At 46.1% G+C, this 24,767-nt stretch overlaps 1 protein-coding gene across 3 annotated transcripts in view; it reads left to right on the forward strand.

Annotated features, from left to right (window-relative positions):
• WDR90 (WD repeat domain 90) overlaps positions 1 to 24,767 on the forward strand; it is a 1,338,149-nt gene that overhangs the window by 1,273,923 nt on the left and 39,459 nt on the right. The window contains exon 43 of one of the 3 annotated variants that reach the window (XM_069210680.1): positions 23,743 to 23,806. The exons of the other annotated variants lie outside the window; for them this stretch is intronic. Coding sequence (XP_069066781.1) covers positions 23,743 to 23,801 — 59 coding nt within the window. The 3' untranslated portion in view covers positions 23,802 to 23,806. The remainder of the gene's footprint in view (positions 1 to 23,742; positions 23,807 to 24,767) is intronic. 3 annotated transcript variants of the gene reach the window in all.

The raw sequence follows: 24,767 nt of genomic DNA on the forward strand, positions 1-24,767 counted from the left end.
TCAAATGTCCTGAATTGCCAGAGTACAAACACAGTCCTTTCTTTCATCTATGTTCATGTTCTGCTTCAGATAGCGGACCATGGGTCATGTCTATTTGCATCAGTTCTTTTCCAGAGACAATGTGTGCAGCAGCTTGGATATCCTCTCGATGGTGAGTCACTGTACTTGAAGTTCCCATATGGGATTGAATATGACCTTTCCGTTTCTCCAAAAAACGTTCCTGAAGGTGGCATTCTGTAGCTGATGGTACATCCATAAGTTCTTTCATGTTGTATATTCGAGAAGAATGTACCAGTTAATCCTTTATTTCAGCACATAACCCTCTACGAAAAAGGGCAACAAGGGTGCGTTCTACCCAAATAGTCTCTGCCGCCAAATGACAAAATCTGGTTATATATTGCAAAACATCCTGATTACCCTGCTGAATGTCCCATAAGGCCTCTTCTGCTGAAGACTTTAATCCAGGATACTCGAAAATTTGTTTAAAGTCCTCCACAAACTCAGTATAATTAGACAACAGGGAATCATTTGCGGTCACCAATGGAGTCACAACTGCTAAAGCCAGACCTAACAGTGCACTTTCAAGTAACCAACCTTGGTTTTCTGAAGAAATTGTGATGAACGAAATGCAAAAAAATGCTGTCAAGGAATTCTTTCAACTTAATTGGGATCCCCAGAAAAATGTGACGTAGTAATAGAGACGGAAGGAACATCCATTGTCTTAGAGGCCAAGGCTTGTCGTAAAGTTGTATTTACAAAATGTAATTGTTGCAGCTCTTGAGCCTGTTTTTGCACAGAATGTACTAATGATTGAGCTGTCTCCACCATTTCACCCAGAGGATCCTCCATTATCTTTTGGCCACAACGGGTTTTTGGGTGTTGCAGTCTGTCACAATTCGCCTTTCTCTTACCACTTCGGTCGGATGTAGGTGGAGTACAGCTTCGAATCTTGTACGTCCTGGTCTTGCCAAGATAAGGATGACCCCTTCCGATAGCCACAATGCTGCTGGCAAGATGAAAGCCCAAGCAGTGCGTGCACTCCAGATGGAGCTCCAGAGGAAAAATCTCCAGGGAAAAAACCTCCAGAAAGGAGCTCCAGAGAATCAGAAAAGGCACAGTAGACTCCAAGAACTGGAACATCAGGAAGCTGAAAGGAAAACCAAGCAGAGAGCAATCCACAGCAGGAACAAACCGGAGCGAGGAACACCCAACCAGAGTGTTGCAACGCCAAGAAGATAGAAACTCAAGCCCCTTATATACCAGCAAAACAAGAAGTGAACAAACAGGAAAAGGAAAAAACGCCACATTAAGTTGGTAAAGTATCATAGGACAAAATGCGAGAAACACCATCTTGAAAAGTTACTAGTGAAAGGAAAGAGCAATGCATGCTAGGATATACAAGCATTCTGTGACCAAGAAAGCATGGCCTCCGTGACCAAAAGGGTGGACAGCCAAAAGCCCAAAAAACAGATAACTATTATATAGGCATCGCAGGAGTCTCCCGCGACGGAAAGGCAGAGCACACTGCAACTGCGGCAAGATCAGTGGCCCGACCCTGGACTGTCCAACCCCGCTGCCGCGCAAGAGTTGGACACTGCGGGCAAACAGATGTTCCGCGGCAGCCCTGATGCACCAAAAAGCGGACTGCGGGGTGACAATGGGGTGCCACAGTGGATTTTCGACCCTCCGAGTAACAGAAGCACCGTGAGGGGGCTTCTTGGAGTGCCCATGTGAGCAAAGTAGGTGACCTCACCTTTCTGCTGTACTATTGTGCGGGGGGCCACTCCACTTGTCTTGGAGTGCTCTTGGGGCCACAGAGTCTAAGTCCTGGCTGTCCTGGCTGGTAAACAGTCAGTGCATGCCTTTTGGTCGTGCCCCTGGTTTGGAGGCTCTATGCTGGCCTCAAGGTTTTTGGAAGCCTTCTTCATGTATTCTGCCTTGCAAGAGCACAGGCCTAGTACATCATCAACTATGCCCTTTTTAGGGGTTTAAGAGGTTGTTCCCAACTCTCCCCCACCAAGAGTAAGATGACCCGTAAATGGGCGGCGAAACAGAAGTACAAATGGACTGTAGCCCACTCCCTTCTGTGGAACCTCTCTGTAGACAAAAGAAGGTAAGGTAATAAATAAGACATCTCATCTTCTCAGTTTGTCTGAGAGTCCGATAATCATACCTTTCAGGGTTTTGTTGAATCTCTCAACTAACCCTTTTCCTTGTGGATGAGAAGGAGTGGTGAATTTGTAGATTGCACAAAATTCCTTCCACGTATCAAGACATGAAGTTTGCATCTCTGTCGAACACAACCTCCTTAGGAAAACCCACCCTGGAAAAGATTCCCAGGAGGGCCTTGGCCACTGCAAGAGCTGTGGTGGTCCTAAGAGGAATTGCTTCTAGGCACCTGGTGGCATGGTACTCCACCACCACCAGAATAAATCTGTCCCAGATGCTATAGGAGGGTCAAGGAGACCAACAATATCAAATCCCTACCATCTCAAAGAGTACCCCAACCACTGGTAGTGGAATTAAGGTAGTACCACCTGACTTGCCACTGGCTTGGCAGGTAACACAGGAGCGACAAAACTCCTTGGTGTCTTTAGGCTTATGAAGCCAGTGAAATTGTGGGACAAGTCTGGCCCAAGTCTTGTTTTGACCAAGATGTCCTGCAAGGAGAATGTCATGAGTGAAGGTCAATAGGAACTCCCTAAACCTCTGAGGTATGACCAGTCTCCTGGTGGCACTAGGCTTGGGGTCTCTAGCCTCAGAGTTTAGAAACCCATTTTCCCAGTAGACCCGGTGGGACCCACTGACATCCCCTGCCTCCTCTGCAGCAGCTTGCTGCCCGAGTCCTTCAAGAGAGGGGCAGGATTTCTGCTCCAAACTCAATTATTTCCTGGAGGGTCCCCCTGCACCCATGAGCTCTGCTGTGTCAGCTCCCAGCTCCTCTGGTGCAGGTTCCTCACGCGGAGTAACATCTACTTGAGAACACTGATCCTTACATGAGTCCTGGGCAGAGCGTAATTTCTTACCTTTCCTACCTCTCTCCTTGGGAGCTGACTGGTCCATACTTTCAGGCTCCAGTACTCCTGATTCTCCCTGTTTCCTGGCCTGTGCTCTAGTTGTCACAGAGACATTGACAGGGATACCTAGCATTTCTGCATGGGTCTGCAACTCCACATCAGTCCAGGCTGAGGTCTCCAAATCACTGCCCACTAAACAGTGTACTGGATTACACTACAACTCTTTCAGAGCCAGTAACCCCCCACCCCCCAGACCTCCCCAAGCTAAAGTTAACTGCCATGGGGTGGCACTTGAAGATGTTATCAGTATTGGTAACTTGGTAATTGTGACCAAGTAAGATTTGCTCAGGAGACACCAGTTTCTCAGTCACCATAGTGACACTGGCACCTGTGTCCATGTAAGCTTGTGCCTCAATATCATTTATGAAGCAGTACTGCCTGTATGTCCTCATATTCAGTGGCCAGGCAGCCAGAGCGGCAAGGTTAGTGCCATCTTCTGAAATCAAGACAGCCTTGGTGGTTTCTCTAACTAGGCCAGAGTCCACTGCAGTACCCAAGGTGACCCTAGCTACACCCTTGATTGAAGTACTTCCACCAGTGCTATTTCTAGAGTCACTCGGAGTAGTAGTGGTACTCTTGGTGCTTTTCTTAGGGCTGTGTCTATCACCTGCCCTGTGGCCTTTTTCCCTACACAGGTTTTTGGAGGAAGAGGATTTGGACCCACCCCAGAAGATTTTTTTTGGGCCTGATGAATTCTTTCTTCTTTTCAGTAGATTTGTCCCCATCTTTCTCCTGGGTCTTAGAAGAACCTTTCTTATTTTGGTCACCCCTACTGTGAGATGTCTTACCCTTGTGCGGAACCATTTGCCTTCTTTTCCAATTCTTGGGGAGAGGTCAGATCTGAGTCCACCAGGTACTGATGCAGCTTTTCAGACACACTTATTACGGATGTGTACTCATGATATTGTACAGCCCTTCATAGTCCTGCACATTACCACCGTGTAACCAGCCTTCCAGAGCCTTAACTGCAGAGTCCACAAAGGATACCCAGTCTTGAGAGGACTCCTTCTGAGTGTCTCTGAACTTAATCCTTTACTCCTCAGTTTTGAGCCCAAACCCATCAATCAGAGCCCCTTTCAAGACCTGGTAGTTATTTGCATCTTCCTCTCTAACAGTCAAAAGTTTGTCTCAGCTTTTGTCTGCAAAGGAGAGCCACAAGATAGCTGCTCACTGCCTCTCAGGACCATCTTAATAATAATAATAATCTTTATTTTACGTGATTAATTAAAACCTTTGCAATACACATTAAAATACAATAGAATTAAAACACGTATGACTGTATATGTTAGGGAGCCCTAAGGCAAAATCCATTATTCAGAAAATTCGAATTATAACTGGTTTTATTAGTCTCATGCCTTTAGGTGAAGTTCTAGATGCCTATGATGACCACTGTGTTGCAAAGTCTGAGGTTAGACTATAAAGTGTTTTCCTTTGTATGGTTGACAAATAAATGGACATGCAATCAGCACCTAACAAGATGAGACTATGGCTGGAGCTCATTGAAAAATGTTGGTACATGCCGGGCCAGCCGTTAGAAGCCCAGAGATTACTCTTGTTTATCATTCCCTCAGTCTTACAGTGCCGTGTGGCAGAGGAAACCCTCCTGCATGTTGTTAGTGCTTTTAAATTCCCGTTGCACATATTGGAGTTATTAGACACCTCTAAGAATAAGTCCATTATGTAAAAAGTTCCAATAAAGTCTGCTTATATCAGTCTCCTAGCTGCAGATAACATTCTATATGTCTATGATGACTTCGGAAGGCAGGGTGGTAATGTGCTTCTCAAAGTTGTGTTCAGTATGCTGGAGGGCAGGCGATTCGCCACTGGCAGGAATTTATAGGATACTTCGATACAGGCCAGCTTGGTGTTACTTTTTCTGGAGTTACCCCTGTTAAGTATCACCTAATTTCTGCAGCGCCATGCGGCAGAGGGAACCTTCCTACAGAGCTGTCAGTGTGTCTAGATTCCTCTTACACCGAGTTTGCCTATCAAGCGGAGGCTAGCCTTTTGTGTGCTCTGATTGGCAGCAGAGGATGTGCTCAATAACTGTGTACTCTGTTCAAAGATATTTAAAAATCGGACAAGTTGGCAGGTCAGTTGAATGTCATCGCCCACAAAACATGCTTTCACTGCCTGCCTGCATGTTCTTATTCCTTTTGCGTTAGAGAGTAGTTTTAGCAGCAGTTTCCGTTCTTGTCTGAGCTCTCTCATATACATATTAAGTTAACTGCATCTCATTTGCTTCCCTGGACAGCTAGTGCTCTCCTGAGTTTGCTTCCATGGAGGTCGATGTGGCAGAACGAGGAGGATGCCAAGCCAATATCTGAGATAGTTTTTCTTAAGTTTCTTTGTGAATGCTACACCTAAGTATGATTGTGGTGCACCGCTGTGGTAGCTCTGCAGGGTGAGTCATCCATGGGCTCTTCTTGTATGTTCTGCTTCATCTTCTAGTAACAAGAACATTTTGACGGTTTTGGTTACAACTTTTTTGAAGCTATTGTATGTTCCCGAGGTTTCCCAGAAGCCATTGAGTCCCGGTAGCTCTATTCATTCTTGTAGGTATCTGTTTGCTGCCCTTGTATTTTTAGTCAGTAGTTCTTTCCATAGGTGAGCATTAAGGGTCCCTGGCTGAGTGCTCTTGATCTTATACTAGCTTTTTACATAGTCGCCCGCATGCCATTTGTTGTGACTGTAGACCGAATTCTAATCTTATTTGTGCTAGAGAAGTGTAATTTGCTAGGCTAAAGATCATACGCAGGACCTTTGCTGTTATGCCATTCGGGGTGCTGGCATCCCTACCCCGCATTAATTTGCTCCCATCGATGATTGACGTAATAGGTTTTGCTTGTATTACCTAAATGATCGGGGTGAGGTTTGGTCTGGTAATTTTGTTCTGGAGGTTTTGTAAAGCTACTGCCATGGCCAATCCTTCTTTTTAATGATGCTTTATGGAGTATGAACGTGCCTTTGTTGTCTACAATGACCCTGAGATATTTGTACACATTGACTGTTTCCATCCTTTGGCCTGCTAGTTGCCAGCAGTGCTTCCGATTTGTCTTGTTTTGATTCATTTACATGACTTTTGTTTTGCCCAGGTTTATCCTCAGCCCGTTTTTTCCAGAATAGTTATGTGTTGTGTCCAACTGACGCTGAAGACCAACCGGAGTTCGGCTAATTACTACAAGATCATCTGCGTATAATAAGTTCGAGAGGCTAATGCCACCCAACCTGGGCGCAGGGAGTTACATTTGTCTAGTTCAGTTGATAATTCTGCCATGAAGAGATTGAACAGGATCAGCGCTAGTACATAACTTTGTTTCACCTTCTTGGTGGTTGGGATCTTCTTTTGTCAGGGAATCCCCTGACCAAAGTTTCATTTGAACCCAGGTGTCTTTATGTAGCAGTGTCAACTGCTTCAAGAGTCCACACAGGGTATCTTTTATATTTATATAGTTTGTCCCTATATATGTGATAGAATGCCGAGTCATAGTCAATGAACCATAGGTATAGCAGGAGGTTGGCTGCTTTAGCGGAGTCTGTCAGTAGGAGAAGAGTCAGTATGTTTGTAGTGGTTCCCATGTTCTTGTGAATCCGGTTTGATTGAGGGGAATTATTGCATTTTCTGTTACCCACTCCTTTACCTCCTCTAAGATTACCCCAGGGTAGTATTTAGCATTGTTGTCTATTAAGGCTACTAACCTGTAGTTTTTAGGCTCACTGTAGTCTCCTTTCTTAAAAATTGGGGAGATGATTGACCCTCTCCAGGATGCTGGAATTATTCCTGTTTGGAGGTCTTCCTTAACCCCTTCGCTGTCAGGCCTTTTCCCCCTCAGGTGCCAGGCCTTTTTTTGGCTATATGGGACAGGGCGCGCTAAGGCCCTCATAACTTTTTATCCACATAAGCTATACATGCCAAATTTGCATCCTTTTTTTCCAACATCCTAGGGATTCTATAGGTACCCAGACTTTCTGGGTACCCCCGAAGGAGACCAAGAAATTAGCCAAAATACAGTAAAGATTTCGTTTTTTTAAAAAACAATTGTAAAAAAGGGCTGCAGAAGAAGGCTTGTGGTTTTTCCCCTGAACTTGGCATCAACAAAGGGTTTGCAGTGCTAAAATTACCAGCTTCCCAGCTTTCAGGAACGGGCAGACTTGAATAAGAAAACCCAATTTTTCAACACAATTTTGGCATTTTACTGGGACATAACCCATTTTAATGATTTTTTTGTGCTTTCAGCCTCCTTCCAGTCAGTGACAGAAATGGGTGTGAAACCAATGCCAGAGATCCCGGAAACCTAAACATTTCTAAAAAGTAGACAAAATTCTGAATTCAGCAATGGGTAATTCGTGTAGATTCTACAAGGGTTTCCTACAGAAAATAACTGAAATAAATAAATATTGAAATTGAGGTGAAAAAAACTGCAATTTTTCTCTACGTTTTACTCTGTAATTTTTTCCTGCAATGTCAGAATTTGAAAGCAATATACTGTTACATCTGCTGGACTCTTCTGGGTGCGGGGATATATAGGGCTTGTAGGTTCATCAAGAACCCTAGGTACCCAGAGCAAATAAATGAGCTGCACCTTGCAGTGGGTTTTCATTCTATACCGGGTATACAGCAACAAAAAACACTTTTTTCTCACATTTCGGTGACAGAAAGTTCTGGGATCTGAGAGGAGCCACAAATTTCCTTCCACCCAGTGTTCCCTCAAGTCTCCCGATAAAAATGGTACCTCACTTGTGTGGATAGGCCTTCTGCTCGCAACAGGAAATGCCCCAAAACACTATCTGGACACATCAAAATTATCAAATAGAAAACTACCTGTTTTTTGTGGGGTGGGGACACCTGCGTTTTTGGTCCTGGGCTCAGCAGCCATCTAGGGAAACCTACCAAACCCAGACATTTCTGAAAACTAGACACCCAAGGGATTCAAGAGAGGTGTGACTTGCGTGGATCCCTTAATGTTTTCTTACCCAGAATCCTCAGCAAACCTCAAATTTAGCTAAAAAGAATCACATTTTCCCACATTTCTGTGTGGGATCACTGCACCGGGACAAATTTCCTACCACCCAACGTTCCCCTTAGTCTCCCGGTAAATATGATACCTCACTTGTGTAGGTGGGCCAAGTGTTTGTGACAGGGAATAGCCAAAAACACATTGAAATTGAGGGGGACCCAAAGTGGGTCCAAAAGGGCAGTTGGAAACAAAAAAGATTTAGGCTGACAAGTGAAATTTTATCGGTATAGATGAGACAATGCTGGGTGGTAGGAATTTTTTGGATTCCTGCAGATTCTGGAAGGTTCCATCACAAAAATGTGGGAAAGATGTGTGCTTTCCAGCAAAGTTGCAGGTTTGTAGGGCATTGTGGGTAAGGAAATGGTATGGGATGCATGTGAAGCACACCACCCTGGAATCATCTAGATGTTTAGTATTCAGATGTGTGTAGGTCTTGTGGATTTTTCTACATGGCAGGGTCCCAAAGTAAAAAAAAAGTGCAGCCCTCACCATTCCAAGTGGGACGATTTTGAGAGTTACCAAGCTCTCATGGCACAAATGTAAACCAAAAACCAAAAAAATCAAATGTCCTCGTGCTTGCCATGGGACAAGATGTTTTAGTGTGTGGGGGAGAGCTGAATGACTGTTAGCCCCTTCAGTTCGGGTGAGGGCATAACCAGGCCCATACTGGTTGGTAGTCACCACCCCACTATTTTTTTTATTTTTTTATTTCATGGCATCTAGTAGACTTTCTGCCCCCCGGGGTGTGGATCGGGGTAATTGCCCCATCTGCCCACTGGTGGGCAGAACTACTGTGGCCCCATTTATTTGGGGTGGGGGTATGGCCATAACCCCATCCTCTTATTTTGAAAAAGAAATCTTCCCCGGTCTCTGGTGAGCTTTCTGCCCCCCTTGGGGCAGATGGGCCTTCCAAAAATAGGCAAATCTGCCCCATGGCCAACAGTAATGTGTCCCCATGGGGAGCGACCCTTGCCCAAGGGGCTGCCCCACCCAAACAAAACATACACATACACACACACCAATCCCTGGTGTCTAGTGGTTTGGCATAACAAAAATAGGCCGATCTGCCCCCAAGGGGGGGCAGAAATGACCTAAATACAATTTACCACCCAGGGGAGCGACCCTTGCCTAAGGGGTCTCTCCTCATACATAAAAACATAAAGTAAATAAAAAAATATGTATATTCCTGGTGTCTAGAGGTTTCTGCCCCCCCGGAGGCAGATCAGCCTAATTATATTAGGCCAATCTGCCTCCAGGGGGCAGACATAGCCTAAAAATAATTTGGCCCCCCAGGGATCGACCCTTGCCTAAGGGGTCCCTCTCTGCACATAAAAGAGAAAAAAAATTCCCTGGTGTCTAATGGGCATTTTTGCTCCCCCTGGGGGCAGATCAGCCTAATTATATTAGGCCGATCTGCCCCCAGAGGGGGCAGAAATGACCTAAAAATTATTTGGCCCCCTAGGGAGTGACCCTTGCTCAAGTCCCTGGTGTCTAGTGGGCATTTCTGCTTCCCGATCACATCGCAATCGGGCAACAGAAATGCTCAGAATGACATCGAAAGAAAGGAAAAGCCTTTCCTTTCTTCCGATGTCTCTCCCGCCCCCCTCCTCCCGAGCGGAAGAGAAATGCTTAGCATTTCTCTTCTGCATCGCGCTGGAAGCATGCTTCCAGCGCGACGGGAGGCGACCTCTTATGAGGTCAGCACGCGATAGCGTGCTGACGTCATCAGACATCACTTGGGGGGATGGAGGGTATCGGGGGTGAAAGGGGAAGTGATTCCCCTTTCGTCCCTGACGGGGGTGTGGGTGGGAGGCCCACGGGGGGAGCGCTAGCGCTTACCCCGTGGGCCCGGTGCAGGATGAGGTGGTCTCGTCTCAGGCACACAGGAACCGTGTGCTGGGAAAAGACCACCTCGTCCAACACACCGTAGGGGTTAAATACAGGTTTCAATGCTTCCACCCAGAAATCTGTGTCTAGTTTGAATAAGACTGGAGGTATCCCGTTGGATCCCAGTGCGCCATCCCTGCTACCCCTTGCTAGCCAGCTCTTGATTTGATCTATAGAGACTGTATTTGTTTTGGTGCAGTTTGGGACTTGAATAGCTCCTTCGCCTATGCGATCTAGTTTCAATTTTCCATGCTTGTAGCCAGAAGAGGCTGCTTTCAAATGGGGGATAATATAATTGACCCAGGGCCCTTCTGTCACATGGGAGCCTACTCCATGTACTGCAGGGTTAAGTAAATTGTTTATTGTTTTCCAGAACCTTGTGTTGTTATTACTGTTTATATTGTGAAGAAGCTTAACCCAGAGTGTCTCTTCGGCTTCCCTCTTTACCTGCCATGTCATTTTTGTCTTGCTTGCTTTTAGTTCCCTCATTCTCTTTAGAGTGTTGTTGTTTGGACCAGGTACTCAAAGCCTCCTTATGCTTTATTTATTGCTTTTTTAAGTTCTTGAATTTGTTTTATGTAATAGGAGGACAAAGAGTGGATGCAGTTTTTACTTCTGCAGCGTGCTTGCAGTATTTTCTGCCTCTTGAGGGCATTCCAGGTCTTCTAATCGATGAATTGTTTTCCCTCATTGATCCTATGAAGTTTTGCCAGCTGATTGTAAGTTTTAACCCACCTGTTCGTTGTTCCTCCCAGAGGTTTTTTTGCCGCAACCAGCAGTCGATCTGGGTGTCAGGTCTTGCACTTCACTCTTTTGTTATTTATCGAATAGGTGGAGATAGGGTCTACCACTGGGCAATTTAAGACAACTCCTTGTATTCCTATTGTAGTTTCTGGAGGAAGATGGTCGCTAAGGTCATTTGTCCTAAATCCAGAATATACAATTTTGCAGACCAGGGAAGAGTTACCAAGGTGTAATCCATTGTAGTGCTGAATGATGTGTTGTGATAGGAGGCAGCTGAGGGTTAGTCCCCCGGGAAGCGTCCGTTTAAGTCGCAGAGATTTAGATGTTTAAGGATTCTCCACAGATTGTGCGCTAGCTTTGTTTATTTCCCCCATTTTTCATTTTCCTGGTATGGGATATTCCATATGGAGAATTGCTCATCCAGGAATGTTTCATCCTCTGTTGGGCCCAGCAGGTATATGTTAAAGTCTCCTGATAAGATGAAGTTTGGTGTGGCCTCCTGTAGGAGGCTGGCCTGGTGTGTAGTGGGTACCTTCAGTACTTCCACCTTACACTAGGTCCAGTTATCCCTTATTAGCCAAATGTAGTAGTGTTCTAGCAGATTAGACGGATGGAGGTAGCTATAACAGAGCATCTTAGGCTGAACTAGGAGACATGCAAAGCTCCTGCAATACCACTTATAGTTACACAGTACTTATACACAAGTAAAGACAATACTCAGTGTTAACAAAAATAAAGGTAGTTTATTTGGGTGACACAAAGCCAAAAATATCTTAGAGGCAATACTCCTTCTCGAGGTAAGTATTATACACAATATATACACTAGACACCAAAATAAGATAAGTAATTAGACATAGGATTGTGCAAACAATAGGAAATGCTATAGAATGCAATGGGAGCAACTAGATCTAGGGCCAACACAAACCATATACTAAAAGTGGAATGCGAATCATGAATTCCCCCCCTAGACGAGTGTAGACAAGTGTAGTGTGTAGAGAATCGCTGAGAGAATAAGAATACCAAAAAGGTGAGTAAAATACCCCACCTCGGAGCCCAGGAAAGTAGGAGTAAAGTACTGCAAGTTTCATTAGGACACACTACAAGTCGTGATTAGAGTTATTGCAAGAACCAAGCAAGACTGCAAACAACAAATGGTGGATTCCTGGACCTGAAGACCTACAAAGAGAGGAGACCAAGTCCAGAAGTCGGAAGAAGTTCCAGGAAGGACAGGAGCCCCTGCCAACCTAGAAGAAGTTCCTGCGTGATGCAATGGATGTCCCATGAAGAGATGTTGGTTGCAGGCGAGTTTTGGTGCTGGGTTCGTCCAAGAAGCCTTGGTTCAAGCAAAGTCACGTTTTGCGTCAAAGTGCCACTGCCTGGACCCAGGAGGGACCTGTGGGCCTCAACTCAGACTGAGGAAGCGGAGGGGGCTCCCAACACTGTAGGGAACCCACAGATGACCAGGCAGCACCCATGGAGGTCCCAGGACATGGGGACAAAGAAGTTGCAAATTGCAGTTGTTGCAGCACTACAAAAGAAGGTCCCACGCAGCCGGAGGACAACTCAGCGAGTTGAGCATCGCAGGATAGAGTGCTGGAGATCTGGGCCAGGCTGTGCATGAAGGATTCTTGCAAATAGTGCACAGAGGCCTCAGGAGGTGAAGATGACGTGGTGCACAGGGGTACTGTCGCTAACAGGGAAGGCAAGCTCTTACCTCCTCCAAATTTGGACAGCAGGACCTTAGGACAGTCTGTATCGAAGCGGTCCACCACCTGTGTTCCAAAGAGCACGCTCATCACTAAGAGAGGAGTCCAAGAGATCCGGTCGTCGACTTAGAAGGTCTCTGCAAGACCAAAGAAGTGACTCCGTCACTCCATGGGAGATTTCTTCGGTCCTTCTGGTGCAGGGCGAAGACAGGGAGTCCACACAGTGGAAACTGTTGCAGTTGCTGGCTGGAGCTGAAGTTGCAGAGGAAAAGTAGCCCTTCTGGATACTTTGTTGCTGTTACAGCGGTTACTGGAGCAGTCTGCAGTCGATCCGCATACAAGACAAAAGAGTGTCCCTGATGCCAAAAAAGTAGCTCAACCAGGGAAATAATAGCTAAAGCTGCAAAGGAATACTAAGAGCTACTATCGAATACCTCTAGGAAGATATGTGAAGATAACATATAACTCCTCTCCAGCGAACGCGTCTGCCGTCGTGACAGCTATGAACTTCAAAATCATAGAGCCATCTTCTCAAAGAAGTTTCATCCCCTAATAAGCCACCATCTTTAGAGATAATCAAATATTTCAGTCATTGGTGTAGTCTACACGTTGTGTGGAAAGTGGTTCTCTCCCTCCCCCCCTTGGAAGACTGTTTTTCCTCCATTAAAGCATTTATCTATAAATACCTGCAGATATCATCTATTGATGTGGGATGTATCAAGAAATTGGCGTACCGTTCTGTACGTTTGTATCTACATGTGATCGTATGGTTTGGAACTGCCCTGATGAAGGTGACCTCCTAATGAGAGGATTACCGAAACGCGCGTAGGCTCTGGTTTCCTACTATGTTTTTGCATTATTGTATAAGAATACTGTGACATCAGGTGCTGGGCTTCACTGCTCTTTATATATTTGTGTATATATATATATATATATATATATATATATATATATATATAACTGATCTAATTTATTGTCCTTTTTGTATTGTACTTGCTATTACATAATAAAATATTGTTGAAACAACTTTATGATTTTATGACATATGGTTTGTTGAAGTGAAGGTTACGATATCTATTTAGCCCTGGATTGGACATACAGCTATTAAATAATTGTTGACATACATAATAATTTGAATTTATTTATATCTTGACGTTTTTCTTTATATCTATCTGTATAGTGGTATTCAATAGTAGCTCTTAGTACTCCTTTGCAGCTGCAGTCGATCCGAGGTCAAATGATGAAGTAGTAGTTGCAGAGGATTCCTGCTGGAAACTTGCAAGTAGAATCTGAAGAGAAAACCCACAGGAGAGACCCTAAATAGCAGTGAGAGGGGGATTGGCTACCTTATCAGGTGTGGACCTATCAGGGGGGGTCTCTGGCGTCACCTGCTGGCACTGGCCACTCAGAGGCCTCCATAGTGTCCCCACACCTTGGAAAACAAGATGGCTAATGCCAGGGACACTCTGGAGGAGCTCTGGGCACCACCCCTGGGGTGGTGATTGTCAGGGGAGTGGTCACTCCCCTTTCCTTTGTCCAGTTTTGTGCCAGAACAGGGACTGGGGGGTCAGTGAACCGGTGTAGACTGCCTTATGCAAGGAGGGCACCATCTGTGCCCTTCAAAGCATTTCCAGAGGCTGGAGAAGGCTACCCCTCCCAAGCCTGTAACACCTATTTCCAAAGGGAGAGGGTGTTACACCTTGCTCCCAAAGGAAATGCTTTGTTCTGCCTTCCTGGGACTGAGCTGCTCAGACCCCAGGAGGGCAGAACCCTGTCTGTGAGGTGGCAGCAGCTGTAGCTGCAGAGCAAGCCTCAGAGAGCTGGTTTGGCAGTACCGGGGGTCCATGGTGGAGCCCCCAGGATGCATGGAATTGGCTCCCCAATACCAGATTTGGAATGGGGGGACAATTCCATGATCTTAGACAACTTACATGGCCATATTCAGGGTTACCATTGTGAAGCTACATATAGATATTGACCTATATGTAGTGCATGCGTGGAATGGCGTCCCAGCACTCACAAAGTCCGGGGTGTTGGCCCTGGGATGCGTGAGGGCACCTTTGCTAGTGCAAGGGTGCCCTCACACTTAGTAACGTTGCACCTAACCTTCAGCAAGTGAAGGTTAGACATGGAGGTGACTTATAAGTTACTTAAGTGCAGTGAAAATGGCTGTGAAATAGTGTGTGCACTATTTCACGCAGGCTGCAATGGCAGTCCTATGTAAGGGTTTGTCTAAGCTCCTTATGGGTGGCAAAAGAAATGCTGCAGCCCATAAGGATCTCCTGGAACTCCAATGCCCTGGGTACCTAGGTACCATATACTAGGGACTTGTAAGGGGAGTCCAGTGTGCCAATTGAAATTGATAAAGGAAGTCACTAGCCTATAGTGACAAATTTAAAAGCAGAGATAGCATAAGCACTGAGGTTCTGATTAGCAGAGCCTCAATGGCACAGTTAAGCACTATTCTCAACACATGCATAAGGCCACAAACTATGAGCACTTGGGTCCTGACCAGCAGGATCCCAGTGAAACAGGCAAAAACATACTGACATGCAGGTAAAAATGGGGGTAACATGCCAAGAAAGATGGTACTTTCCTACACCGCCTCTGTTTGTAGCCTTGTTAATTCCGCCTCCAGCTGTTTTGTTCCAATAATCTTTTCATGTGGGTGCAGGTACATGTTTATGAGCACTAATTGTAGATTGTTATTGTCACCTCTTATGTCCACTCTAAGAGCTAGTATTGCATTTGTTGAGGTTGTCTTTGTTTCTCATTGCTTTGGTTGCATAGATGCTTTTTGTTGAGGTATATATAGTCAGGCCACCTTTTGAGTGTCCTAATTTGGCACTTTTTACCACTGGAAGGTGGTAAGTTGTGAAACCTAGTAAATGGGTTGGTTGTTCTAACCAGGTTTCTTGTAGTAGGATGAGATCGAAATTTTGAAAGTACTACAGCAAATCGAGTGTGCGTAACCATCCCAAGAGCATAGCAGTAGCATGGTGCTTTTTGCTTGCGAAGAATCTCTTTTGAGTCAAGCGTTATTTTCTCAGGGACCTTCTGAACTTTACAGGCCCTTTTGAAAGCAGTGCTCCACTTATGGATGTCATCCCCAGCCTTGTAAGGAGGGACTGTCTTGCTGAGATTCCTGGAATCAAAGGTGTCTTCCCTAACCCTAGACTCTCTTATGCTGCCACCATGGGATTCTAACCCCAAATTCTTTCTTACTCTTTCCATCTCTAGGGCCTCTTTCTCTCCAGAGCCAGCTGCGGCTTTTTCAACTTGAGCTTGGCCTTCTCAAGTTTCAGCAAGCTGAACCCTCTATCTAGGGATCCCTCATCTGAGCTAGAGTAGATGGTGCCAACAGTTTAGTTTAGTTTAGTTTATAGATTTGTAGAGCGCATGGCTACCCGGGGGCATCCCAGCGCTAAAGTACACCATGAATGTCAGAAGAGCCAGGGGAAGCAGATTAACTGGGAACAGCAGATGCTGAGGCAAGGGAAGATGAGAATGAGGGGGATATACTCCTCCTGGATACCCTTTTTACCAACCCGGGGAGAGAAAGTGGGCCTACAACTACAACTACTTTTGCTATTGCAAAATTCCCTGCAGGTCCAAGGTTCTCTCCAGAATCATCATGGTTCTGCCCAGTGAGATCATAGGAAGTACCTGGTACCTCCTTTTTCAGCACTGGGGGCTCACCCTCCTCATCTAATTCTCTTTCCCTATCAGGATTGTGAAGGTCATCCTGAATAAGTCAGTCTAGGAGAATTGCTTTGGTAGGGTTACTGACAGTCTTTTAAGTTTCTAACTGAACACAGGGACGTATGTTCTTTTTACCTAGGTCCCCCATATCTAGACCCCTGAGCCTGTTCAGAGTTATCCACTAAAGACATGGCGTTAGAGTAGTGTATGTGATGCACCTACCTACCAACCCTAAGGTTCTAAACTTTTAAAAGGATTGGAGAAAGGGCTATGCTAGACCCCTGACTACTTAGGCAAATGTTTAGAAGCTTCTATAGGTACTAGTGTAGGGTATGACCAATAGTTAGTGATCTTTCATATGGAAAGTCACAGCTGACCAGGTGGGAAAGCAGTGCAAGTGTCGTATCCCACCACTGTACCACCAATGTAGGATGCTGGCTCAGTTTATGGTAGGACACCCTATACTGAGTCCAGGCAACCCTAAGTGATAGTGAATAGGTGTCCAGATAGGAAAGGCTGTGTGGGGCTAGCTGAGGCGAGCAGCTAAAGCTTATCCAGGAGAAATATAAAGCACTTGCAATACCACAGTAGTCAGACAGTAACTTACTCACAAGAAACAGCCACACAAGTGTTGGAAAAATAAAGGATTCTTTATTATAGCACTACTACCAGACTAGCATTTGTAAATCTCTCTTTGGAGATATCTATACACAATATATACACAAAATAACCAGCAGAAATAGCATAAAATGTTCAAGGCCCTATGTGTGGGGGGGGCAATAAGTGTACAAGAAATAGTGAACCCAACCAAGGTGAATATGGTAGTTAGCTAGGAGCTGGGGAAAGATGAAAACACCAGAGGTAAGTACAGCACCTTTTCCCAACGACCAGGTGAAGAGGAGTTATCTACCCAGTCATCCCATAGGCTAACATAGGAAATTAGTGAACTGTCCCTTGATGGTCGCCAGATTGCAGTAGGGGCAGTGACCAGTGAGACCACCAACAAGCACTGACAAGAGGAAGCAGGAGCTGAAGATATATTTCCAAAGTTTTGGGGACCAGCAAGGTCCAGAAGATTCTACGCTTGAGGGGGAGTCAGGGCTAGCCCTCAGCGCACGAGAAGACCAGGAGAAGTTGTTGGAGCCCCAAGTGACCCCCAGGCGATGGACACAGGGAGTCACAAGGAGGCCACAGCAGCACAACAAAACAGAAGTCCCACATTGCAGGGGTTTCAGAGCAGGGATTCATCTTCGAATTGCAGAGTGCTTGAGGTCGGGACTTCTTGGAGCCTGAAGATCTCATGGAAAAAGTCAACAAGCCTTGGCAAGAGCAACAGTTGTGGTGCACAGGGGTTCCAGTCCAGTGGCAGGAGCAGGGGCCCACAGTCTCCCACGTTGGTCAGAAGACAAGCAGGACCCAGTGGAGGATACCACTTGTGATGCAGAGCCTTTCAATGTCTGTAGGACAGCAGACCCCACCAGCCGGGTGACATTGTCTTGAGGTGCCTGCGGAGCAAGGGAGCAACCCCTTCACTCCAAGGGAGATTTCTTTGTGCTTCCAGGTGCAAACTGAGTCCTTGTGACCCTGGAGGATGCACAGCTTTGGATGTTGCAGAATTCTTGCAGGATCTGGAAACAAACATTTTGCAATGGGAGCCTTCCCACCAGAAGCAGACTTGTTTAGGTTCCAGAACAAACCAGCAGTGGTTCCAGAGGCCAGGGGCAGAAGATGTCTTGCTGAGAGTTCCTTGTAGAGTCCTGCTCAAGGAATCTGAGGACCCACCCTTGGGGAAGCCCTTAAGTAACCCTTAAAGGGGGTTGGTCACTCTCTGAAGTGACCCACGTATCAGAGGGGGTCTGGGACGTCATCTACCTGGCCTAACTACTCAGAGGCTCCCAGGGGCCTCTGCACATCTTATTTTCAAGATGGCAGAATCAAATGACCACCTGGCAGAGCTTTCTGCACCTCCCTAGAGGAGGTGCTGGACAGGGGGTGGTCACTCCCCTGTCCTTTGTGCAGATTTGTACCAGAGCGTGAACCAGGGGTTTCTGAACTGATGCAAACCGGATTATACACAGATGCCATTGAATGTGCCCCTCAATACAGTGTGGTGGCGCTCAGAAGCCATCCCACCCTAGCCCTCAGACACCTAATACATGGATGGAGGTGGTCACACCTATGTGTAGGAAATTACCCTCTTTGTTGGTATAGTTACCCCCATTTTCTGCCTGTTCTCAGTATGTTTGACTGTGTTAACTCAGATCCTGCTAACCAGGACCCCTTGATTATGCTCTCTCCCTTCTAACCTGGTAACTTCTACTATTTTCACCCCACATTTGGCATACTGGTGCCCCCATGTAAGTCCCTAGTATATGGTACACAAGTACTCAGGGCATTGAGGTACCAGGGGATCCCCTGTCCTTTGTGCAGAGTTTTACCATAGCGTGAACCAGGGGTTTCTGAACTGATGCAAACCGGATTATACACAGATGCCATTGAATGTGCCCCTCAAAGCAGTGTGGTGGCGCTCAGAAGCCATCCCACCCCAGCCCTCAGACACCTAATACATGGGTGGAGGTTGTCACACCTATGTGTAGGAAATTACCCTCTTTGTTGGTATGGTTACCCCCATTTTCTGCCTGTTCTCAGTGTGTTTGACCCCAGTGATTATGCTCTCTCCCTTCTAACCTGGTAACTTCTACTATTTTCATCCCACATTTGGCATACTGGTGCCCCCATGTAAGTCCCTAGTATATGTACACAAGTACTCAGGGCATTGAGGTACCAGGGGATCCCCATGGGCTGCAGCATGTATTATGCCACCCATGGGGAGCCCATGCAAATTGTTCCGCAGGCCTGCCATTGCAGCCCGCATGAAAGGGTGCGTGCACCCTTTTTCACCATAGGTCACTACACCAGGTTTACTATAAGTCATCCCTATGGTAGGCCCTCCTAACCCAGATGGCAGGGTGCAAGTATCTGTGTGTGAGGGCATCCCTGCGCTAGCAGAGGTGCTTGCACAAACTCCAGTGCTATTTTCATGGACTTCGTGAGTGCAGGGACGTCATTTTACGCCTCTACTAGATACTTCACTACCTATGTCCAGCTACATAATGGTAACCTAGGCATGTTTGGTATCAAACATATCTGATAGAGACTTTTAGCTGCAGCTTCCTTACCTTAGAATTCCCTGGCGTCAGCTTCGAATCCGGAGTTTTTTCTGAGAAGTACTCTGCGTGCGCCGTCGGACGGTGTCGTTCGGATCCGCGTGCGTCGACCAGCTCCGCGTGCGTCGTCAGCATCGTTGGAGCCGTCTATGACGTCACGGTTGTCTATATAGATGCCGTCTCGGCGCACGTATGTCAGTTTTTTTCCTTCCGTGACGGTTAAGCGCAGTTTTGGAAAGAGCTACCCTGCTTTAATGGTTTGTCGACGCTTTTTTGGCTGTTTGGAGTCATGTCTTCGAGAAAGACAGGATTCAAGCCGTGTGGTGCATGTCATCGCACCATGTCGGTGATGGATCCGCACCGAGTTTGTCTTTGGTGCCTGGACAAGGACCACGATTCCACCTCGTGCTCCGATTGTCGGGCCATAGCGCCGAAGGCCTTGAGGGAGAGATCCCTTAAGCTTCTTGCGGCCTGATGTTCGTCTTCGGTCGATCCGACTCCGCGGAGGTCACGGTCTCACAGTAGGAGGAGGTCGCAGCCCCGCTCCCGGAGCCCCAAGTCCTCTTCCTTGCATTCAAGGTCATCGGAAGGTAAGAGGCCCAAGAAGAAGAAGATGTCCAAGCGGACTTCATCTACGCCACGCCCGTTGACCGACGAGGCGTCTAGGGAACGTCGACGTTCCGAGCGCGGTTCTGTGGAGCCGTCGCCAGGGTTGACTCCGCGTCTTCCCCCCTTTCCGGGGACCGGATCGACCCCCACTCAAATAAAAGAATTCTACAAGGCCATGCGTCTCGTTTTTGAGCGGGCTGTACCCTCGGGTGGGCCTTTGGGCCCCGCGGGGTCAGCAGGGGCCCCTTCGGATTCGACGCCGGTGGCTTCGGCCTCGGCGCCGTTGGGGACCTCAGGATCCAATAACGGATCTGGACCAGCGCCAGTCTCTCACAGTCGACCTCCTTCGGCGCCGGGTCCGACATCGACGATTCTGCCACCGGCGCCCACCAGTGGCAGCCCCATCCTTATTCCGGATGATCCGGAACCGGAGCGACGTCGTACGACGTCGACTTCGACAGAGCCGATTAGGCCCAGATCATTGTCTGAGCATTATTTGGAGCAAATTGTCCTCCGATGAAACTAAGGTACTGAACAAAGGTTTGGGATATGTCCCCACTCCTAAGGAGGATCCTTTCCGCTTACAATGCGAACTTTCTCGGTTCTTTAGAAAAATACGCTTGCAATTCTTCTTTAAAGACAGACCTACCACTGATTCCCCAGAGGATACCGGCCTTAGAAAACCCTCCAAGTTCATACCCCCACATACATCTATGCCTTGCGAGGTCCTGGCTTTCGAAAAAGCAGTCACCTCTGACATATTAAATATACGTCCACAACGCAGATTTACTAACCTATCTAAAATTGAGAATGAGGCACTTCGAACTCTGGCAGCTGAAACTAATATCACTATTAAACCAGCAGACAAGGGAGGCGCCATTGTTGTTTTGAACACAAAGGAGTATAGACAAGAGTGTCTTCGCCTCCTTGACGATGCTACCTATTATGCCCAAATTGATCAGGACCCTACGGCCTGTTTACAAATAGAGATACGGGGCATGTTAGAAGAAGCTGTCAACAATACTTGGATATCACAAAAAGAAGTGGATTTTTTTAATACGGAAGATCCCCGTATTCCTTACTTCTATTGTCTTCCCAAAATTCACAAGGGAATTCTACCTCCACCAGGACGCCCGATAGTCTCTGGCATTGGGTCTGTTCTTGAACCACTCTCTGTATTTTGTGACCACTTTTTACGACCTCTTGTACAACGGTCCTCTACGTACCTTAGAGACACTAAAGATGTCCTCAATCTGATCAAGACCATAAACTCATCAGTGTTTGTTGATGCCTTGATCACCCTTGATGTTGAGGCTTTATACACCAACATCCCGCAAGCAGCCACACTGGATGTAGTTGAGTCAGCTCTTGCATCTACCAACCTAGAATCAACGACACCTGTCCACTTTATCATGCACTGTGCCAGTTTGGCCCTGACTAAGAATTTTTTCCAGTTCGAGGATAAACTCTTCCACCAGATCCATGGCACCTCGATGGGCAGTACATTTGCCCCTAGCTTAGCATGCTTGTACATGTACAATTTTGAAAAACGCTTTATTCTACCAGAGTCTAATCCATTCTTCACAAACATCAAGCTATGGCGTCGCTACATTGACGACATCCTTGTCATTTGGCACGGACCTTTAGCCTTGGTAGACGCTTTTTCCACATGGATAAACGATCTGGACCCTTTCCTCAAATTCACCTCCTCTGTCTCTACCACTGAGGTTCCTTTTTTAGATTTTTTAATCAGCATTGAGGAAGGTCGATTAGAGACCTGCACTTTTCAAAAAGCTACAGATCGGAATAGCCTACTATTATATGATAGTCACCATCCTAAGGCACTCAGACAAAATTTACCATTTGGACAATTTCTACGCCTTCGACGGAACTGCAGCAATTTACGACTATACAACACCCAAGCTGCTGATCTACAGATCAAACTACATGATCGTCATTACCCAGAGAGAGTTATCAATACAGCTTATAAACGAGCTAAGTACAGTGATAGAGAGTCACTGTTACAACTAACTCCAAAACCTGCAGACCATAAACTCACCTGTGTATCAACGTTCACTCCCTTCTCAAATACGGTGAAGAAGATAATCAATGAGAGAAGGTCAGTCCTCTGCAGTGGTGGTGAAGATATTCCCAAACCTGTGTTTGCGTTTAAAAGGATCACCAACATTAAAGACATGTTGGTTCATACTCGACCAAAACCTACCATCACCCTTCCTAGACAGAGGACTTTATGGGACCTTCCCCCAGTCGTGGGCCATTTTCCGTGTGGGAATTGCAACATCTGTTCACTTACCAAGCGTACCGACACTTTACACCTTGAACCCTTCCTCACTTGGCAATTGAGGAAACACACTAACTGCAATACTCGGAATTGTGTGTATCTGATTACTTGCCCGTGTGAGCTACGATACGTAGGGATGACTACACGACCTGTGAAAATCAGGATAAATGAACATCGGAGTAATATCCGATGTGCACGCGCCACTACCAAACTCAGCATCCATTTCAATGAACTCAAACACACACCAGATGACATGTGGTGGGTGGTGCTACAGACTGGTAACTCAACAGGCACACATTCACTTTTTGAATTGGAACAACGCTGGGTGTTTCGTTTGAATACCCACCGTCAGGGACTCAATGATGACATCCCTTGGTTCCACTTATCCCAATAGACAGTATGTTTGTTCTGACTTCGTAACCCCCCTGTATTTATCCCTGTTGTTTGGATAGATTTCCTTTGACGACACCTTTCATGTCAGTCTTCAACCTTCTCACCCCCTTTTTTCACCATACGATGTACAATATCATTAGACTGTGTGACTTGATGAATGCCACGAACGACATCTTTGGCATTTCCAAATGATCTGTCCTATGTCTGGTTAATCACTTCAGACTTGGCTCATTATTTGTGGCCATTTACCATTTTAAGATGGCCGACACGAACGAGGGTTTTTTTACCACCTCGTTTTTATAGTCCATCGTCTATTTTTAGATATGGTTGCAACTCACTAGGAGGTTGCTAGGATACCGATTCCCCTAATTGAGACATACACGCCTATTACGCGTTATATTTAAACTCGCCGGTCCCTGGGCGACGATCACATCCGAGACCTCGAACCCCAGGGTAGGTGTTACGGAGGACCTCGGCGATTTGAAAAGTAAGTGCCCTGACCCAGCCTCTCTAGATAGATCTTTTCGAGCGTCTTGAAAGACCGTCTCGATCTTGATAGACGGTGCCTGTATTCTCTAGTCTTTGGGACATTTTCCTTCTGGGCGAGTGATATAAATGAGAGCATTTTTTGTTTTCCCCGTACCCAGTTCTGTTATGTACTCTCTTGCTTTGGCTAAGTGAGACGCCTTTCTTTTAAGAGGGTACTTTCAGATTGTTTATACTACTCTTAGACACAGTAGTGACGGAACCTCACACTCCTCGCAAGGGCGAATTATTTTTCAATTTGTGTCATATCGTATTACCTATCAGAGTAAACGATCATCTCTCTCTACCTAAATATGGTTGTGCTGAACACCCTACTTCATATTCGTCTCTAAGGGTGATGTACCAGTACTAAACTATGCATTATCTTTTTCTGCGATATGTTTCTCATTATCTTTTTTCTTTTGCTATGTGGATATTGTTATTTGCGTGTGTTTTTGAGATACCTACACACAGTTGTGAAGTATTACTTTTGAATTTTGTCTCCACGCTATGGTTTACTGATACTCAGCTACTTTGCGGAATATCCCATAGACTAATGTCGGACTGTAACATGTGGTCCTCCATTTCGGTATATGTTTTCTTACCAACCAGATTTTTGGATAGCCAGACAAGAGGCCAGCGTGATCCCATGGAACCTGTTCTTTCAGTAAAGAGGGTAAGCCTCCCTATGTGTTATTAGCATGGCTTGCTTCGCACCCACCTGGTCACTGAGTGTTGCACAGTTTATCACAATTTGTTTTCTTCATCACAAATCTATCACTCTCTAGTACTGAGGGAGTGATTTTTTACAGTGCTAATTCGAGCCTTTTTTCCCCTGATTTAGGGTGACTAGTAGGAAAGAGAAGCCAGTCCGGTTTGACCTCAGTAAGTGACTGATGACGCCTTGACTGTGAACAGTAGTCAGCAGGAGTATAGGTACTTTGATATTGTGAGAGTGATTTTTTGATTTAGTAGGTCCTGAAGAAGCGTCACTGGATCCTGTGGGACCATCATAGACGCAAAACATGTCGACCGCATACTAATGAGGAGTGGATTATTTCCACCATCCTCTTTTCTTAAATGTTTTGTGTGAGTGTCCGAGCATTACCTCTGTTTCCACTCCCTACATTTTTTTAATCTTGACCATTTCCCAATAGCAAGCAATAAATCATTGAGTGAGGGATTTGAGCCAGTTTTATCCTTATCTTTCTCTCTCTTGTGGATCTGCCCTTTTCTCGGATCCATATTAGGTCCCACGGCATCATCGAATATATAAAAAGATCTCCGGCAAAGAGCCCCCCTTCGGGGGGTGCCCTTCAGACATTGCAGGGCCGGTCTGACGAGAAGCTGTCCGATGATGAAGCATGACACCAACTAAGGTGTGTGAGGACCATTGCTCCTGAAATTCAGGACTCCTTTTCTTTTCTCTTATTCGGAACAGTGTACCACTTTATATTTGCATTATTTGGAGCAGCCAGATGCAGGAGAGGAATGGGAGGGGTCTGAGGACCCTTTAGAATCAGGATTGCAGCAGGACTGGTATGAGGATCTAGGGGAGGCCAGTGGACTGGACACATCTCAATATACTGGTATGCTCTCTCCTCCTAATGTGGCTACGGAGGAGGGGGCTTCCTTCG

Source organism: Pleurodeles waltl, chromosome 10, assembly GCF_031143425.1.
Source record: "Pleurodeles waltl isolate 20211129_DDA chromosome 10, aPleWal1.hap1.20221129, whole genome shotgun sequence".
NCBI classification, from domain to species: Eukaryota; Metazoa; Chordata; class Amphibia; order Caudata; family Salamandridae; genus Pleurodeles; species Pleurodeles waltl.